Below are 18,934 nucleotides of genomic sequence, written 5' to 3' on the forward strand. Positions count from 1 at the left end.
ATGCGTGTTGCGTATGCTTGTTAGTAAACCTCCACCAATTTACCATTTTGACTACTCAAGAAATTCTTAAATTTTGACTAATACTATTTTTACCATTTTGACTAATTGTTAAATTTTTGCCATTTTAACTAATACCATTTTTTAGTAATTTAAAATTCTTAAATTTACTACATATATGAATTTTTAATGGATAGATGCATTCTAGCCAAGAACTCTCAAATAGTTTGATGGAATTCTAAGTTGATTTACCTTCCTATTTCTTCAGAATTCATGAATCAACCTTTAACCACTTTTGTAGCACCATCACAAGACTAGTGTCACAGAGGTATTAACAAAATATGAAATAAGAGGACAATCCTCAACACACCTTCCTAGAACTAGCATTTTCTCAATTAAAAATTAGTGATGATGGTGGGCGATGGGTAGCTTAGCCTTTGATACTTTCTAGTTTATGGCATTGAATAGTTGCACATGCATTGTCTTAAGAAACATTGCATGTCATTGAACAATTGAACATGCAATATCTTAAGAAACATTGTTAATGCATGTATATTCTTTCAATTCAGACAAGTAAAAAGATTCGACGTGACGACCAAGGCAACTATCTCCACATGTTAAATAGTGAAGCCGGTGCTAAAAAGTCCCCTTGACTAGGGAATTGGCTTGGGCAAAAGTAAATGCTAAGGCCTCACAAGACATATTTATGAAAACTTCTCAAGTTTGCCCGTATCAACATTGGTAATTAGGCATATATGGAGAACCAAAAGCCAGAGAGGACCAAGAAACAAGAAGTACGAACTCCATAAATCCAACGTGAGCATGTAGTCTTGCTTGGCACAATCAAAAGGAGACCACCACACTATGCGCTGCTGGCTTATTCTTGTAGCATTGCCCTTGCTTTCAGAGACTAATAGAGGTCTTTATTCATCAAACCACTGCCCATCAATCAATTTTTAATCACAAAAGTAGAGTTTTTGATGGTGGCCATTACTACAAAAATCGTAGTCCTAGAATGCACAGTTCTCTCGCCGAAAACCTTAAAAAAATAAACAAGATATATGTTTTATGCAACAGCGTTGCACACATCAAATGGCCCTTGATTCTGGTCATACAGAATATAATATTTTACTTCATATGAACACCTCTGCTTATTGATGCAAGACTGTGAATGTGGCAATCAAAACCTTAGAAAATGCCTACATGCAATTAAGAATACAAGCATAATGTGAATTGATATAAAAAGTTCCTATAACCTCTGATGTGCCTTCACTATATGACAGTACATCAGAAGTTCTCTCAATGTGGAGCAAATAAGTGTAACTCTATACCATCAGGATCAGCATCCTTCTTCTTTTTTCTTTTCTTTTTTTCTTTCTTTTTTTTTTTTTGGGGGGGGGGGGGGGGGGGGGGGGGGGGGAAGACCAAGAGGCTTCTAGACTTTACTCTCATCAAACACCATGTCCTGTACCAAGAAGGATAAGGTTATCTCACAAAGTTCTATGCATTTTATTTTTAAGGAGCCACAGGGCATAGAATGCACACCTTATCACATACTGGACAAGTAGGTCTCCTTTCAGCCCATTCAAGAATGCAACCCAGATGAAAATGGTGCCCACAAGCGGTGTTGATTTTTGGATTATCCGGATCATACCCTGTTACACAGCACAGGATAATAGGATATCCCCATTAAGCATTATGCAATACTCGTGTTTCTATGAATGTCAAGTATACTAACCATCCAGACAAGTAGGGCAGATCTCCTCATCCAAAAAGGAAGTGAGACAGAAATTCTTAAGGTCATCCAGCTTTTCAGATATCCTTGCTGTTTCATTCACTTCTTGTTGTGCCTTAAGGTTGCCTGATCGTCCAACACTTTCATGTGCTTGAAAATGTATCTGAGGCGGGGGCTGCAATGCAGCGAGCTGAGACGTTGCTGTAGTTGCACTTCCGAGAAGTCCTGTGGTGTAAGACGGTGATGCACTGTGCACATCCTCCACTGGATGAACAAAAGCTGCACACTAACAAATCATTCAGAATTATCAAAGCAAGCACCACCTATCATGAGCTCTTCCCTTGTTCAAAATCAACTAGAGACTAATATAACGGCAGATTTGGTACAATCACCCCAGAATTAGTACAATCTCATTTAATATTCATGTATCATTCCCCAACAAGGATGCATATGCCATGACAACAAAGGAACATCAGGGTTAGAATTTACCACAGTGCTGACCATTGCAAGCTTTGTTTTATAAAGAGGCAGGCTCATAATGTGTGAGGTGACATATGCACTAGATTGCGTAGGTGCACGCCTGCAAAGCATTTCAGTGTCCCTAAGGCATCTAGTGACAAGTTTGTTAAACAATCCTAAAATGGGATTGATCTTGGTGATAGACATAGATTAAGCAACATAATTAAGGTAACTTATACCACACTAAGAACTCCATAAGAGAGAGAGAGAGATTGCACACTCAACACTCAATTCTATTGCATATCACCAATGAACCATACAATGATATAGGTTTTCTAGCCTTATCCCACTTTACATGTCATCATCCATGTGGCACTTCCTTTTCCACTCTTTTGGGCAACACTCACAGACCATACAATATTACATGTGGCATTCTTATCTTACCACAATATCTTGCACCTCTAGGGTGCTTTCCCACACACGCATAAACCGAGCTTACATATTTCAACACCCCCTCTTAAGCGAGGTGTTCTCACTCACCCATCACCCATAATAAATTAAAAAAAACATTATCGCTTCTCCCTGGTCGTGAAGCGGCCAAATCGCAAGAATCTTGCCCTTCTTCTTTTTCACCTTCAACAGAACAGCACCAACAAGCAGCAAACCCCGACCCTAATCGTCTTAGTCATTTCGAGCAACCATCACTTTGAGATGCCTCTAACACGTTGCTTTGAGTTTGCCATCGCCACCAAGGTTGACTACTTTCGCCTCTCTCTACTGCCGTGAGTGTGTTCACCTTGCCTGCTGTTTGCTTTCTTGATGTTGTTCTAAGCAATGGCCTGCCGCCTCTACTGTGCTGCCTCCTCTGCCATAGCTAGTTTTTTTATTGTGCTATGCTTCTATTTCCACCGACTCTTGTCTTCTCTTCTGCGCTTCTCTGAAACACAGTGAGTCGAGTCGCGTCATGTTGTGCTTTCTGTTGTGTGAAGTCCGCCTACTCCACACATTGCACATACTATTGTTGCTTTTGCTCAAGGCCTTTTACTTAATTGTGGCATGCACTTCTTCTTTACTTCGCTGGTGCCCTTACAGCACCTCAGACTCTGGTTGCTTTAAAACACCTTACTCCCACGCTCTCGCAACTACCCTTTGTAGCCCCTCGTGAGGTCGATTTATATCGGCCCAATGCAGTTAACACAGTCACACTACTACGCGGTTACTAAAGAGCTTCTACGAACAAATGTTGTAGACAATCCTTTCCTGTGTGGCACCACACCCTTTAGTGCCCACTTGACCAAATCGGTGTCTCCTTGGTCACCTATCATTTATCTTCTTTGCCATTTTCTACTTTCTCTATCTATTGAGGCTTTTCAAAGCTTCATTAAGCTTTTCCATGGTGGTTGGTTGCATAAGCTCATCCATAGAGCTTTTAGTCTATGCTTCAAGAATACCCCCCAAGTGAGGCATCAAAACACTTCATTTGCCTTTGTACCAAGGCTCTTTAAGGCCACTATGACCTTCACCAATGCTGATTAGAGAGTCTCCACTCTCTTTTTCCAAGCTTGTTGTCCAAGCTTCCAATGCAGAGCCATTTGTGCACCTAAATGCGCTCTCTTCCACATGAAAGTACCCAACTTCATGCTCAACCACCTTGAGCATATTCCATCAAATTTCATGTAGCAATAGTGCCTCCCATTGAAGCACTCTCCATGTGTCCAACCAAGATGAGCACAAAAACAGCATTTACAACCAATAAATTGAAATGGAACTTGTAACCATACCATATCTTGAGACACCATTGTCTCCTTGGGCAGTTTCCTTATTTGACACCAAAGACTCCATAGTCTTCGTACTTGTTGAAATCTCTATTTTCAACTTCCATGATGATGAGAAGGCTTTCCATGTTGCAAAACTCCCATTTGCAACTCTCTTGGGCAGCTTCTATGCAACCTCCTTGTTGCAAATCTCCTCTCAAACTTGAGAATGACAGCTCCAAATCTCTCTCAAATCCTCACAAATGAAAATCCAAATTATAATGAGTGCGCATTAAAAAATATATATATAATAAACTGAAAATAATGCTTAATCAAAAACACATAAACAAAAAATCTATACATAAATAATCACCATGACCAAGAGCCCACCCAAGCTCTCATACCATGTTAAAGAATCCTAAAATGGGATCCTGTACTCTGCCAACTTAGGGCGGCGACGCCGCTCAGCTCTGGAAGCCGGCTGGCGGCCTTGGCACGGGTCAACGATCTGCCACTCTCCGGCAGACAGTCGTCCGCAATCGGGTCCTCATGCTCAGCTGCCTAAGGACCTGCATCTCTCCCTGCCCCCTGATGATGATCTGATCTAGGGGGGAACCACCGGAGGTGGTCTCCTAGACTGTCACTGAGGACAGGCTCTGGTGAGGTGTTCCATCTGCCTACAAGTGAAACATTGGCCTGGGAGGCCTGAGTACTCCACTCTGCACAGGATTGGGTCTCCCCCAGAGGCAAGGAAGGGATATGACGTGAGGCACTATCTCCAACAAGGCAATACAGATGCGAAGGGATGGAATCCTGGCCGCCCATGTAAGGGACGAAGCTGCGATGGAGGGAGATTCCATCACTCTCCCAATGGCACCAGGAGAAGAGGAAGGCATTCCTTCCTGAGACTTGAGAAGCAGACTGTCACGGGAAAGCCTAAAACGCCAGCCAATGGGTCAAAGCCGTGCTGCCACCTCGCAAAGAAGGCCTGGGCCATCCACAGTGCGACGGGGCTCAGCTGCATGACTCTATCTAACGCCGTTGGTGAGTCAAACTCTACCGGGTAGTAGCCACGCCCCAAAGGATGAATGTATGTGATCTTTGCAAGTGCTCCAAGGAGGCTAACCTATAGGGGGTTCAGGCAGAGGGAGGGGGAAGTGGCCGGGAGGCGGCAAAAGAGAGAAGAAAAGAGGGGGGAGAGCAGCGGGAGAGAGAGAGGAGGGGTTGAGCAAGCTAATGAAAGGGGGCAGGCAGAAAGAGGAGATGGGCCCAGGCGCGAAGGAGGGGGGTCCGGGGGGAGGGGGGGGGGGAGTTCTCCAACTCAAGCACGACTATCGCTCAACTCTACTTCCTGGAGGCTGATTTTTGGTTCATGAGGGGTGATTTCAACATGTTAGAGACGGTGGAGGACAGACTCGGAGGAGGCATGGTCACAATTTCAGGCACGGAGTACTCGGCCTAGGAGGAGCTGATTTTGGCTTTGAGGGGACAGGACTCTTGGCATCTACCAGAGTTCCCTCACAACCCCAAGAGTCTACGCTTCTCGCAATCCAATAGGAATACAGGCCCCAACCTTTCCAAATTAGACCGGTTTTATGTGGATGAGTGGGCTTGTGGACAAGGTGATCATGCACCTGCCCTGGAGGACCCATGGAGGCAGGGCATACATCTGAGCACCCAGATCCCAGACTACCTCATTCAGGATTCCAAGATTTGCAGCAAGATTGAAGAGATTTGGGAGATTCTGGATTTCCACCCTGGTTCAACCGCCGCAGGAGCTTTGGACGTAGACCTTGGAGAGATCAGCAAGCTGTTATAGGAGGCCGAACATAGCAAACTGGCTGGCTTCAGAGAGCAGGAGAGGAGCATGAATCGGAGCCTTGCCTCGTTTTGTAGCGGCTTTAGGAGTGTACCTCGGATAGCATGTTAATTCAGGCCCAGTTGGCCGCAGCCCGTGCAGAGCTTAGCTTGATTGGGAAGCGGAGGGTGGAGTACAGAAACCATGCTAGAGTCTCCTTTTGGACCCAGGCGGGCCATAGGGTCACCGGAGACTTCTTTCAGATTTCAGGCCCACACACGCGGAGGGATGGTATCCGCAGGTTGTGAGGCCAAGATGGATCCATAGTTGCAGACCCCCCCTGTTGATACCCTTTACTTCAGAGGAGCTTGTGAAGGCTCTAATGGCACTCCCCAAGGGCAAATTCCATAGAGAAGATAGGCTTCTGGTTTCCTTATTCCTTTGGCATTAGGATCTCATGGAAGGCGGCTTCAAAGCTGCCTTCAATGAGATTATGACCACAAGCTCCATGCGGGAGAGGCTGTCAAAGGGATTGATTCATTTGATTCCCAAGGAGGGTAGTGACAAATTGGAGATTCAGTGGGCTCCAGGGGCTGCATCTTCCCATCCGCACTGCTTGACTAAAGTTTGCCAATAATACAACAGCGTACTTATCCAGAGATGCAAGGAATCTCTAGAGATTCGCCGAGGCAATGAGATCTTTTGCCATGCATCCAAAGCACAAATCAACTGGCACAAGTCCTATGGATTATGGGTTGGCTCATCGCCCGCCCTAACTTGGAGGGTAGTTGAGGCTTTTCAACGGATCCCAAGTGGCACCCCAGTTTGTTACCTTGGATGCCAGGTTGGTCCCTCGAGCAGTAGCTTGCCCCTCTTCTTCTAAGCATTCAGAAGAAGCTGCTATATTGGAGTTCAGCCAGGCTTTCCTTAGCTGCCCGGGTCGTGGTGGTGAACCAGGTTCTTCTCCCCACCATGTGGTACATCACCTCTTGTTGGGCCTTCTCCCGGGCTTGCATTGGTCAGGTTCAGCGGTTGATCCGCGACTTTCTATGGGCTGGTAGCAATAGGAGGCTTGCCCAGGCCAAGATGGCCTAGAGAGTGATCATTCAACCTCGACACAAAGGAGTCTTGGGCATCATCGACCCCTCTATTCAGAGGGGTAGCGATGGGAGGCTTGCTTGGGCCAAGGTGGCTTGGAGTGGTGGGCATCATCAACCCCTCTATTTAGAGACGTGCCCTTTCTTTATATGTTGCCCTTCAGGGATGAGCTGTGGGATTAGCATGTACATGTGCATGCACATGACACTTGAGGAATATTTGCCAGGATCGATGGGATAGCTTCCACTCACTGTTACATGCATGCATTTGTGTTGGATCCCGAGTTCCAGGGAGGTGGGCAAGAGATAGACAACGAAGTGACAGAGGGATGGGAAAAAGTTTTGGAAGGTTCATTCTAGATGCACAACAAAGGAGGATTGTGAAGAACCAGCTGCCTATATACAGGAGTAGGTAGGGTAGATTCGGTTCTGCTAATGCACAAAGGGACAGGCTTGAGGTGGGTGCAGTTGTTTGGCTGGAGGATTATGGTGCCAATACTCCTAAGCTTTAGCGGTTGGTAATAGCCAAGGATGCTCTTCCTCTTCTCTTGAGAAATTGTGGAGCAGTCTTGGCCACATTGCATCAAAGAAAAGGAATCATGTTGGCACCAAAAAAGCCAATGATCTTATTTTTGTGAGCGCAAACTTGCGCCTGCTTGCTCAAGTAGCATGTCCTGTTCCTAAGGCATTTGTTGAGCTACCCTCTTCAGCATCAAACCCATAGCCAAAGATGGACAAAGGCTTGCAGCAGAGCTGGCCTTTTGGGGAAAGAAGGCTACCAAGGGTCCTTTGATGGCAACCTGAGTCCACATGTTGATATTACCTATGCTTGAGTCCTGAATCTTGTCTCCAGACATTTAACTCATTATCATATTTTATTTTCTTAGGTTTCCTATGAGCATTTAGGTCTTCGCACTTTCATTCAGCATTGTACGTTGGTGTCATTGTAGTTCTTTTCTTCATGAGACATGTTTTCCATGAGAGTTTTCAAATGATTATTATATCATAAGTCATGATTCACATCATTTTCAAATTGTCTAATTTGCAATGTATGATGTATTTGAAATTTGAATTCACTAATTAGTTTCAAGTTGAAAATGTCCAAACTTTAAAGTTTTCCATTTCTTTCATGTTTTATAGCACTATGGAACTACATAAGGTATCCCGTTTCCTAGCCGTTTACGTTTCCTAGTTGAGACCGTTTCCATTTCCAGAGGCCCAGCTATTTCTATTTCCGTTTCTCGCAATATGCATTGGCAAGTGTCTCAATTGCCTATAATATTATCCAGAGCTACTCAAAGCCACTAATCAGCATATGGCAACCACATTAGCCTTTGCATTCTTGGGGTTCTGTCAGCATATGGCAACCACATGATCTTTTCTGCCACATTTAAAACATTTCCCATAGCATCTATAATTCTCAAATTGCTGTTTGGACAGCCCAAAGTTACACCCTCTATGCACAAAAGTAACTTTCCCATAGCATCTATAATTCTCAAATTGCTGTTTGGACAGCCCAAACTTACACCCTCTATGCACAAAAGTAACATTTCCCATGGCATCTATAATTCTCAAATTGCTGTTTGGACAGCCCAAAGTTACACCCTCTATGCACAAAAGTAACTTTCTCCTCCTTGTAGGGCTTCTTTGGCTCCAAGTGATGGTGCCAAGGCACACCCACCAGCAACACATCAGATCCCATGAGGGAGGCCACCGCTGCTCTCAATGCGACATCTACATTCCCATATCTTCCACATTGAGGCCTGTGGAAGCAGCCATCTGTACAGATATAAAGTATAACATGAGGCTTTTCCACATTAGCCTTAGCATTCTTGGGGTTCTATGGGCATATGGCAACCACATGATCTTTACTGCCACATTTAAACATTTCCCCCAACGTCTGTAAGTCTCAAATTGCTATTTGGACAGCCCAAAGTTACACCCTCTATGCACAAAAGTAACTTTCTCCTCCTTGTAAGCCTTCTCTAGCTCCAAGCGATGGTGCCAAGGCACACACCCACCAGCAACACATCACATCCCACGAGGGGAGCCATGAAGAAGTTTTCATGATCAAGATCCACCCATTATCTGCATTGATTTGCATGCCCATATCTTCCACATTGAGGCCTATGGAAGCAGCCATCTGTACAGATATAAAGTTATCTGTGAAGGCATCATTGAATAGAAACAAAGTGGGCTGATCCTTCAATTTTCCCCATGCTTTACATCACCCTGCTTGGGCGGCTAACCTGTATTGCCTTGTACATCAGGACCGTGACATGCGATAGTTCTGATCTTCTTCTTTCAGCCCTAAGTACTACATAGGAACTCTTGATGCAAGAACAATCAACATAGATAGAGAGAGGAGAAAGAGATGGCTGTGTATTCACTATATCCATATGATACAAAAAGATGTATTATGTATATACCTGGATGAATCCAGGAACATGCCCAAATTCACCTTTTAGGAACATGCATGTTATATACTCATGGTAGTCAACCCACAAGACTACATAACTATCAACTCCATTATGCACAGTATGGACTAGATACTACGACATCCCCACTAACGTCATCAGTGCCCAATAGTGGGTGTAGAACTCTGTATCAAGATATGCTCTCACACACGCACTCCACACACACACACACACATAAGAGCATATATTCACACAAAGCCCTTCGTACTGAGTTTCTGTCAAACCTCCGGAGATGCAGGGCAAACTCAACCATAATGAAGCCTAGCACTAAGGGAAGTAGCAAATAGAAAGAATTAGTATAGCAAATAAGTAGTTGATAGGGCAAATGCACCGCTAAAGATAGAAAGAATTAGCACAATATCAACTCGCCGCAACTCGGACGAAAACTTCACAATGTGAAATCTGCATGTCCGCTAATACGGCTGAATTATATACCTAGATGAATCCAGGAACATGCCCAAATTCATCTTTTAGGAACGTGCATGTTATATACTCATGGTAGTCAACCCACAAGACTATACCACTATGGCATGCAAAAGCTCTAATAGTCTTCTTTCAGCCCGAAGTATTGCATAGGAACTCTTGATATGCAAGAACAATCAACATAGAGAGAGAGAGAGAGAGAGAGAGAGAGAGAGACGGTTGTGTATTCAGTATATTCATATGAAACAAAAAGCTGTATATGTCTCTACAAATTCCATGGCCTTTGGCATGCCCAAAAGGGTGACCTACTCTAGACCTCAAGGATCCTATCCATGACCTGACTCCAAGTGGGAGTGTCCATGTTCATGCACATGACATCCCCTCTTGCTACTTGAAGACCAGATTCCAACCTTGACCTTGGACAATTCTGTCATCATCCTCTGTCTCCACATATGGTCTCCCATACTTATCATCCTTCCAAATCTAATGTAGAGATATGTGCATCTGTTCCACTTTGTCCCCTTGCCTTCTTGCCCTGTCCTTGAACACAAACATGAATCCTTCTTCTTGAAACTCATCATGGCACCCTTGGCTCCACCCCTTGGATGATCATCATCCCTTGGAGTTGCTCCATAAAAACCTTCCTTGGTTGCCCAACTGGCTACCAACTCTCATGAAGACCAACCCTTGGGTTCTGCCTGCACCAATCGGCTTCTGGGGGTCTTGCACATGCTGAGTTACTCGCCTTCGCCCTGTGTACTTCTTCTCGGACACCAAGAGCACTTAGCATCGCTAAGCCTAATGCTCTGATACCACTGCCACATGCAGAAGCTCTGATAGTCTTCTTTCAGCCCTAAGTATTGCATGGGAACTCTTGATGCAAGAACAATCAACATAGACAGAGAGGAGAGAGAGGAGAGAGAGAGAGATGGCTGTGTATTCAGTAAATTCATATGATACAAAAAGGCGTATATGTCTCTACAAATTCCATGGCCTTTGGCCTGCCCAAAAGGGTGACCTACTCTAGACCTCAAGGGTGCTATCCATGACCTAACTCCAAGTAGGAGTGAGATACCCAACAAAGGACACTGCCTAGCCTTTTTATAGGCTCTCTAGGAAGCTTAATCAACTGGCCGACCAGCTGTCGGCCAGTTCCATGGACAACAAAATATGCCGACTTCATCTACAGGCTCCTGTCCACATGGACTGTGTCTTGATCAAGTTGGGCTTCTTCTGCATATATCTGAGCCTAGCTAGTGCCCTAATCTATTGTTTGCCTACTTCCCATCAAGGATTAGCCTTGGATTAGGCATGTCCATGTGCATGCACATAACACAATAACATGAGGCTTTTCCACATTAGCCTTTGCATTCTTGGGGTTCTATGGGCATATGGCAGCCACATGATCCTTGCTACCACATTTAAAACATTCCCCATAGCGTATGTAATTCTCAAAATGCTATTTGGACAGCCCAAATGTAACACGCGGAAGCTGTGAGAGTCTTCTTTCAGCCCTAAACACCATCTAGAACATGCTGATGCAAAAACGCGGACAGAAGGGAGAGTAGAGAGAGAGATATATGCTAGAAATTCAGTATATTCTTATGGTACAAAAAGGTACCCTAATCTACAGCCATAGGCTGCCTTACATAAAAGGTGGTAAACACCAAAATCTGTCCTAAACTAGGACCCATTCCATAAGGGAATGAATGATTAACACAATGAGTACCTACGCCTATTTATAGGCTTCTTGAACCTTGGGAATGCTGGCCAGCCGACTAGCATAATTCTCCATTAAATGCTGAGCGCTTGCAGCCGCCTTCGTCAGGTACACCCGACTCCACTTTGTTCAGCCGACAGCCCCTTGTCTTGCAGCCGACAGCCTCTTCCAAGTCTTCCATGCCTTGCTCCAAGTCCAACACTACCATATCTACACTCTCTGCTCCTAAATTCTGATTCTAACTGATCTTTTCTGGCTGCCCCTTCTGGACTAGCTTTAGGATATGTCCATGGCATTTCTTGCACATGACATCCCCCTCTGCTAAACTTGATGACAGGAATCCAACCTGTTCTTAGATGATTGTCATCATCCCATTCTTTTCCCAAAGTCCCTCTGTCATCCATCCATCTCTGGCAACCCTTTTCACTGAAAACCCGGCCCGGTCTCCAAGACCACTCTCACTCTGAATAAGATCTATGCATCTGTTCCCTCCAGTCCCCAATCCATTCTTGCCTTGACTCTGAACACTGTCTTGGTCTTCATTCCTGAGAAATGAGTCTGGCACTCTCACATCACCCCTTGGAGGATAATCCTCCCTTGGGACCATTGCCCGAGAACCTATCTGGCTCACAAGACTGCCATCCCCTCTGGCTTTGTGGAACACCACCAACAAACATCCTGGGAGCTCTTCCCGTTCCTGTGTTCCTTGGACCTGTACACCATCATATGGGACTGAATCAGTGTTTAGCTTTGCTAAGCCTGATGCTCTCATACCAATGTAACACACGGAAGCTCTGAGAGTCTTCTTTCAGCCCTAAACACCATCTAGAACATGCTGATGCAAAAACGCGGACAGAAGGGAGAGTAGAGAGAGAGAGAGATATGCTGGAAATTCAGTATATTCTTATGGTACAAAAAGGTACCCTAATCTACAGCCATAGGCCGCCTTACATAAAACGTGGTAAACACCAAAATCTATCCTAAACTAGGACCCATTCCATAAGGGAATGAATGATTAACACAATGAGTACCTACGCCTATTTATAGGCTTCTTGAACCTTGGGAATGCTGGCCAGCCGACTGGCATAATTCTCCATTGAATGCTGAGCACCTGCAGCTGCCTTCATCAGGTACAGCCGACTCCACTTTGTTCAGCCGACAGCCTCTTCCAAATCTTCCATGCCTTGCTCCAAGTCCAACACTGCCATATCTGCACTCTGTGCTCCTAAATTCTGGTTCTAACTGATCTTTTCTGGCTGCCCCTTCTGGACTAGCTTCAGGATATGTCCATGGCATTTCTTGCACATGACACCAAAGTTACAGCGTTTTTCCCCCAGCTTCTTTCCTAAGCCATCCTTTTGCATCTCGTGCATCCTTGAGATTCAGGGGAGATTCCACTGCTTCTTCTGAGAGGGCTTTGGTCCAGTCTCCAGGATTATGGGGGACTTCCCAGACTAGAAATGCCTTGGTACGTTTCTACTTAAGATAGGCAAACACCGGAGGATCCACTCCAGAGATCCCAAGCCTCAGGCACCACCCCATTCCCAACAGGCAACTAGCTTCTTCACACGGAGGGGACAGGAGCACCACTAAGGCACCCACCACAGCCATCCTAGGAGGAGCAAATGTGCACTAGGGCATAAGAAAGAAATTGAATGGTTGTAAGGGGTCCAATAGGTCCAATAGCATTGCTAGGGAATTGGAAGAGCCAATAGGAAAAAGGTCAAGTCCAAGTGGCACCAATGGGTGCAATCTACCTTGTAAGCAAAAAAGCTATATCTAGCATTTGGAATGTATTCCTTTTTTTGCACGAATCCGTCTTGTTCACACTTTACCACTCTAGCATTATCTTCACTCACCCCATGAATGCTACCCTCTCGTTTCCTCCATAGCCTCTTCTCTCCTTGAAGCTCAGCATAGCTGTGGGACTATGGTTTTATCATGGTATCAAAGCTTGGTTGCTCCTAATCAACCGCATTAGTACTATTATAATTCTCATTAAGCTTAATACTAGCTTGCAAGGGCTTTTATTCTCCTTGCACACAAAGCCATTGCCCCCAAGCTTCTAGGAGGACGTCACCAGCCCCAAGGCGACTGTGCACACCGAGCCTCTCTACCCAAATCGACGCCAAGCAGCCGCAGTAGTGCCAACTTCTCCTGGATTCGCAGTGCCCGCCATTTTCGGTATAGACAAAATTGGCCCAATCTCTCCTAGGGTATTGTCATTGACACCTTAAGGAGTGCGCAGCTCAAATATCACTCCATTTGCTGCACTGTACGAGCCAGGAGCAGTGTTTTTGCAGGCAGGCTTCTCAGTCAATTTTTGCCATTTTTTGGTGGATTTTTTATGCACCTCTTTGCTTGGGGAGCTTCCCTCCTTCAACAAGGATCTACCAAAAGCCCCATCAAAATCGCCACCTGCCTTTTCAATTTTCACCCTCAAAGGTCCACCTCTTGATCCCCTGGTTTTCAGCACTAATCATGTAATTAAAGGGTGATTAAGAAAAATTAGAATATTGGAGCCAATTTGGCAAGGCTGTGTTGTGTGTCATTGGGTAAGGAAACCCCAAATTGTTTTAATTCCCAGTCCACCTTGCATCAAACACTTAATTATCTTACAGTGCCAAAACACTTGTCTTGTAAAGTGGCTAGACACTGCCTCAAGAATCTTGAGGTAAGACCCCACTAGCATACTATTATCATGGCACAATTGAAGTAGATAAATTCAATGGTTTTGGATTCCACACTTGGCAATCCAAACTCATGTACTTACTTATGAGAAAGAATCTGTGGGGATCAGTGAAAGGAAGGCAAACCGAGGAAAGTTTGAGAGAACTTTGGGAAGAGAGGAATGAGAAGGCATTAGGCACAATTGCATCTGCATTAGGTGATGACATCATACACAACATTTCCGGAATTACTAATGCTAAGAAAGCATGGGATGAGCTTGAGATGATATTTGGGACAAAGTCTAAGCACTCTAAGGTTAAGCTACTTATACAACTATATAATCTTAAGCTTAAACCTAGTGATAACATGATGAGTCACATAAACAAGTAAGAGTATTAAGCACCAGCTCACTTCCATAGAAAAAAAGGTTGAAGAAGATGAAGCCAAAGCCATCTTATTAGCTAGTTGTGACATTGAGGGATATAGTGACCTTGTAGAGTACCTATCAAACATGGACATCTACATCGAATGTTGAGCGGGCCTTCTATTCAAGAGGAGGAAGAGCATCGGCATCAAGACGGCGAGTACAAGGAAGAGGACAAGCACCATCAAGGACCACTTGTGACTATTGTGGCATGCAAGGCCACATAGAGAAGTTTTGTCGGAACAAGGGTAAGCCTCAATGTAAGAACTGTAACAAATTTGGTGGTCGGAAAATTATGTAAATGCCCAATCAAATGATGTAATTGATGTACCCAAGATGTGTTAGTGTTATTTTAAAGTTTATGAGCTATAAGACCTATGAGTCTATCTTGTAATCCTTTTCTTTGTAAGAATCCTACACCCGAAAGTGACACGACAGTGCTTAAGGCCTAAGTGGGCACTAAGGGGGGGATTTTCACCTCTCAAGTACAGTAGTAATGACCATGCACACATCAAAGAGGGGTGTTGGAATATTGATGTTTAGCATGCCTAGGAGAAGCAAATGTGCACTAGGGCATAAGAAAGAAATTAAATCATTGTAAGGGGTCCAATAGCATTGCTAGAGAATTGGAAGAGCCAATAGGAAAAAGGTCAAGTCCAAGTGGCACCAATAGGTGCAATCTGCCTTATAGCAAAAAAGCTATATCTAGCATTTGGAATGAATGGAGATGTATTCCTCTTTTTGCACGAATCCCTCTTGTCCACACTTTACCACTCTAGCATTATCTTCTACATCTTCACTCACCATGAATGCTACCCTCTCGTTTCCTCCATAGCCTCTTCTCTCCTTGAAGCTCACCATAGCTGTGGGACTATAGTTTTATCACCCCCCACCCCCACGGTAAACATCTAGTCTACAGATCTAGAGCCAAAACATCCTACAGTGGCACCAAACTACTTCCACTCAACCATCCGACTCAGTGGACCTAGGTGGCCTCTTGGCAGCTGCCCTTGATTGCCCCATGGCCAATGTTCTACATGCACCACTACCAGGGAGCTATTAGTTACCGAGAAAAACAACCAAAATGGCTAAACACAAACTCATCCTCATACGGGGAACGATAGTCAAGATGTACAGAATGGCTAAATACAAACTCGTCCTCATTTGGGGAACGATAGTCAAGATGTACAAAAGGGGAAAGGATGCTCTTCACCTCTAGCTAGGCGCTCTAGGAGGAGAACGCTATCTCATATAACGGGGAAGGGGAAACAACCACACAGGTGGTCGATAATGCCAAGTGGGCTTGCCACCGCTATCAGTAAGAAAGGGACTTTGCCGCTAGATCCTCATGAAGGCCTCCCAGTGCTTTCACATGCGGTCTGAGCCACCTTGAAGCTGCCCCCACTGGGCACAGAGGGTATGAACGATATCAAGTCAGATGCTCCAAATAGACTCCACTGGCGGGGTGAGGGTGCCCTCAATGGCTTCGCTACATCAAGCTCTCCATATGTGCCACGCAACTATACTGTTGCGAATCTCCCATCTCTGGCTAGAACCTCGCGTCCAACGACCTGAAGGAGGAGCTCGAACTGGCACTGTAGAAATACTAAGATGAGAGACCTGTAGTGCTAGTCCTCCTCATAGGGCATGATGATCGTGGCCTCAACGGCCCAAGCAATTGTGCCACAAGTAATAATATGAGTGGGACCCGATCCATAGTGAAAATTGTAACATGCAGCGGAAGTATTCATAATTAAGGATCTTGTCACAAAACGGTTCTCTGACGCAACCACATCCTCCTGGATCCTGCTAGCCTGACGGGCCTAATGCCGACACCTCTCGGCTCTTGACGACGGCCGACGGTCCCACCTTAGGCTAGCGGTCTACCACTCTCTTGCGCCAGTCTCAAACAAACCGAGGACTAGTGCTCTCGTACATGGGGGCATGTGTCCCGCCCACCCCCGCGGGCGGCCGGGGGGGGGGGGGGGGGGGGGGCGCAAACTGGAGGCGGCCTCCTGGACTGCTGACGAGGGTAGACTCTAGCGAGGTGTCCCATCTGGCAGTAGATAAAACATTGGCCTAGGAGGCCAGAGCACTCAACTCTCTACAAAATCAAGTCCCCCCGCAAACTAGGGAGTGAAATGGTGTGAGACACTAAGTCTGGCAATGCAGATACGAAGGAATGGAATCCTAGCCATCTGTGTAAGAACTAAAGCAACCTTTTGGGGGGGGGAGCAATTCGATCACCCCCCCGATAGCAACACCTAACACTGGGAGGAGAGGAAGGTATTCCTTCCTAAGACCTAGAAAGCAAACTGTCACAAGAAAGCTTGAGACGCCAGCCAAAGGGGCAGACGTCAGATCAAAGCCATGCTGCCACCTCGCAAAGAAGGCCTAAGCCATGCTGCCACCTCGCAAAGAAGGCCTAGGCCATACGCAATGCAACGGGGCTCGGCTACATGACTCTGTCTGAAGCTACAGGCGAATCAAACTCAACGTGGTAGTAGCCACACCCGAGAGGATGAACATCAGTGATCTTTCTAGACGCGCCGAGAAGGCTTACTTACAACAAATCCCTGAACTGTCCGCGCGCCGGGCAGCTACCCACAATCTTGCATAGCAAGGTGGAGGCCTCCAAAGAAGCAACTGTCGAAGCGAGGAGATGGAGATCCTCTTCGGAAAAGGAGAGATCAGAGACGGCAGCCTCGGTCGGGGATGACGGAGTTGCTCCCATGGAGTCCTCCTGGGGTTTCAAGGCCAAAAATAGCGAAACTTGCCACAAATAAAAACCCCCAAAAGCAATAAGGAAGAAGGCGTGGGGAGGAGGGGGGAAAGCAGAAGCACATAGGAGCCGAGGCAGCTCGACGCAGCTGGGCAGAGAGTAGGGGGCAGCGGGAGGAGAAGGGAGGAGGGCTCCAAAGGCGGCAAGCAGGGGAGAGCAAGGAGGCAACGCAGATTGGAGCAAGGCAGAGGGGGGACTTGGGCGAAGCAGGCATGCAGCAGCAAGGGGGAGCTCCAGCTCAAGCTAATTGTCACTACCCTCCAGAAGACATTGACAGTTGTACATTGATTGGTCTCATAGGTAGAGTTCGGCCTCTAGTAGACGTTAATACAGCTTTCTTTCTTTCTCTCTCTCTCTCTCTCTTACACACACACACACACATACACACAAAAGGAAAGTGGAAAATCTTTCGTGAAGGCAGAGCCCTCATTGAGAATTTCTGCACAAAAACCAGTCTCTTTTTACTGGACGTGAATGATCAGATGCCTAGCGCTACAGCTCCACTAGCTCATTAGCAGAAACTTTCTTGTTTTCTCTTCTTCTTTTTTGCTGGATCACAAATTTGGCGAAAAACCTCCATGAATTTTCGTGTTGTGTATTTGGTCTCATAAATCATTTTGGCCATTCGCAAACGTTAATATAATTTTCTCTCTCTTTCTTTCTCTTTATCTCTCTCTCATATCAATCAAGGCTCACACATATGGGTTGGTGATTTTCTTCTTGCTATCACATCAGTCTCTCTTTCTTCAAAGAGTATGCAGTTAGGAGACATCTCTACTTAGCCTACAAGACATCTACATATAACAGTAACCATTATAAGACATTGAATCCAATGAGTAGTGTTCACCTGGCATGAACATCCCTTTTTTATTTATTGGCAGAAAATCAAGCTACCCGAAAAAACAAAAAAGGCAGATAGAACTTACCATCCCACAACACCAGCAACGTGCACAGCTACATCCATGCTGCACCAGAAAATCCATTTCTTCAATATTTACTAGTCCAAGCTTGCTGTTTCGGATCAGTAAAACAAAGAGCCGGAAAAAAGCCGAAAAGCACCCTTGCTTTTCTTGCCAAGGGCTTCTCAGAAATCAATCATGACCAGATAAACTGTGACGCCCATCTCCACCTCATTTTTTGAAGCACAGAGAAGACAAGCAAAAAGCAAGAAAAGCAAGTGGGCTCGTCATGGACTGCACTTGGTAAGCTAGCTGCTAAATTGGTGAACTAAATTTAGGTGTGCTTTTATTATTGTTAACGCAATTTTATCTTAAGTGTTGCAACATGAGCCACATGGCATTGTTGCAACATGAGCCACATGGCATTGATGCAACATGAGACATATGGCATTTGTTGACCCTTTCAATGGTGTGTCTTGCCACTTGTCTTCTTGCACCCAATACCACGTGTGTGTGCGATGTGCATGTGCATGGGTGTGCACACATGCACCATGCGCATAGTACCTACATGTGTGCACATGCACCAGGCAACATGAGGACATAACCTCGTGTGAAGACCAGGTATGATTGTTGGTATTGTCGATTGTGGGGCTAGAGTAGCGGAACGAAATTACGTTGACTAGTAATAGATTTGCTTGC

The 18,934-nt window shown here is 45.4% G+C and overlaps 1 protein-coding gene across 4 annotated transcripts; it reads right to left on the reverse strand.

Moving 5' to 3' along the window:
- Positions 1-574: 574 nt before the first annotated feature.
- LOC147624407 (uncharacterized) lies at positions 575-18,584 on the reverse strand. 4 transcript variants are annotated; one of them, XM_086819956.1, is made up of 5 exons: positions 18,263-18,584; positions 2,222-2,312; positions 1,736-2,018; positions 1,543-1,652; positions 575-935 (listed from the first exon to the last, which is right to left on the reverse strand). In XM_086819956.1, the coding sequence occupies exons 1-5, from the start codon at positions 18,298-18,300 to the stop codon at positions 921-923; spliced, it is 537 nt and encodes a 178-aa protein (XP_086676082.1). In that variant the 5' UTR covers positions 18,301-18,584; the 3' UTR covers positions 575-920. The 4 variants fall into 4 exon arrangements, with proteins under 4 accessions (XP_086676082.1, XP_086676081.1, XP_086676085.1 ...); XM_086819955.1 differs by lacking the exon at positions 575-935 and adding an exon at positions 1,406-1,462; XM_086819959.1 differs by lacking the exons at positions 575-935; positions 2,222-2,312 and adding exons at positions 1,406-1,462; positions 3,973-4,193 and having other exon boundaries at positions 1,736-2,011.
- Between the last annotated feature and the right edge of the window lie 350 nt (positions 18,585-18,934).

This window comes from Cibotium barometz, chromosome 25 (assembly GCF_041138505.1).
Source record: "Cibotium barometz isolate CiBa-2024 chromosome 25, ASM4113850v1, whole genome shotgun sequence".
Classification (NCBI taxonomy): domain Eukaryota; kingdom Viridiplantae; phylum Streptophyta; class Polypodiopsida; order Cyatheales; family Cibotiaceae; genus Cibotium; species Cibotium barometz.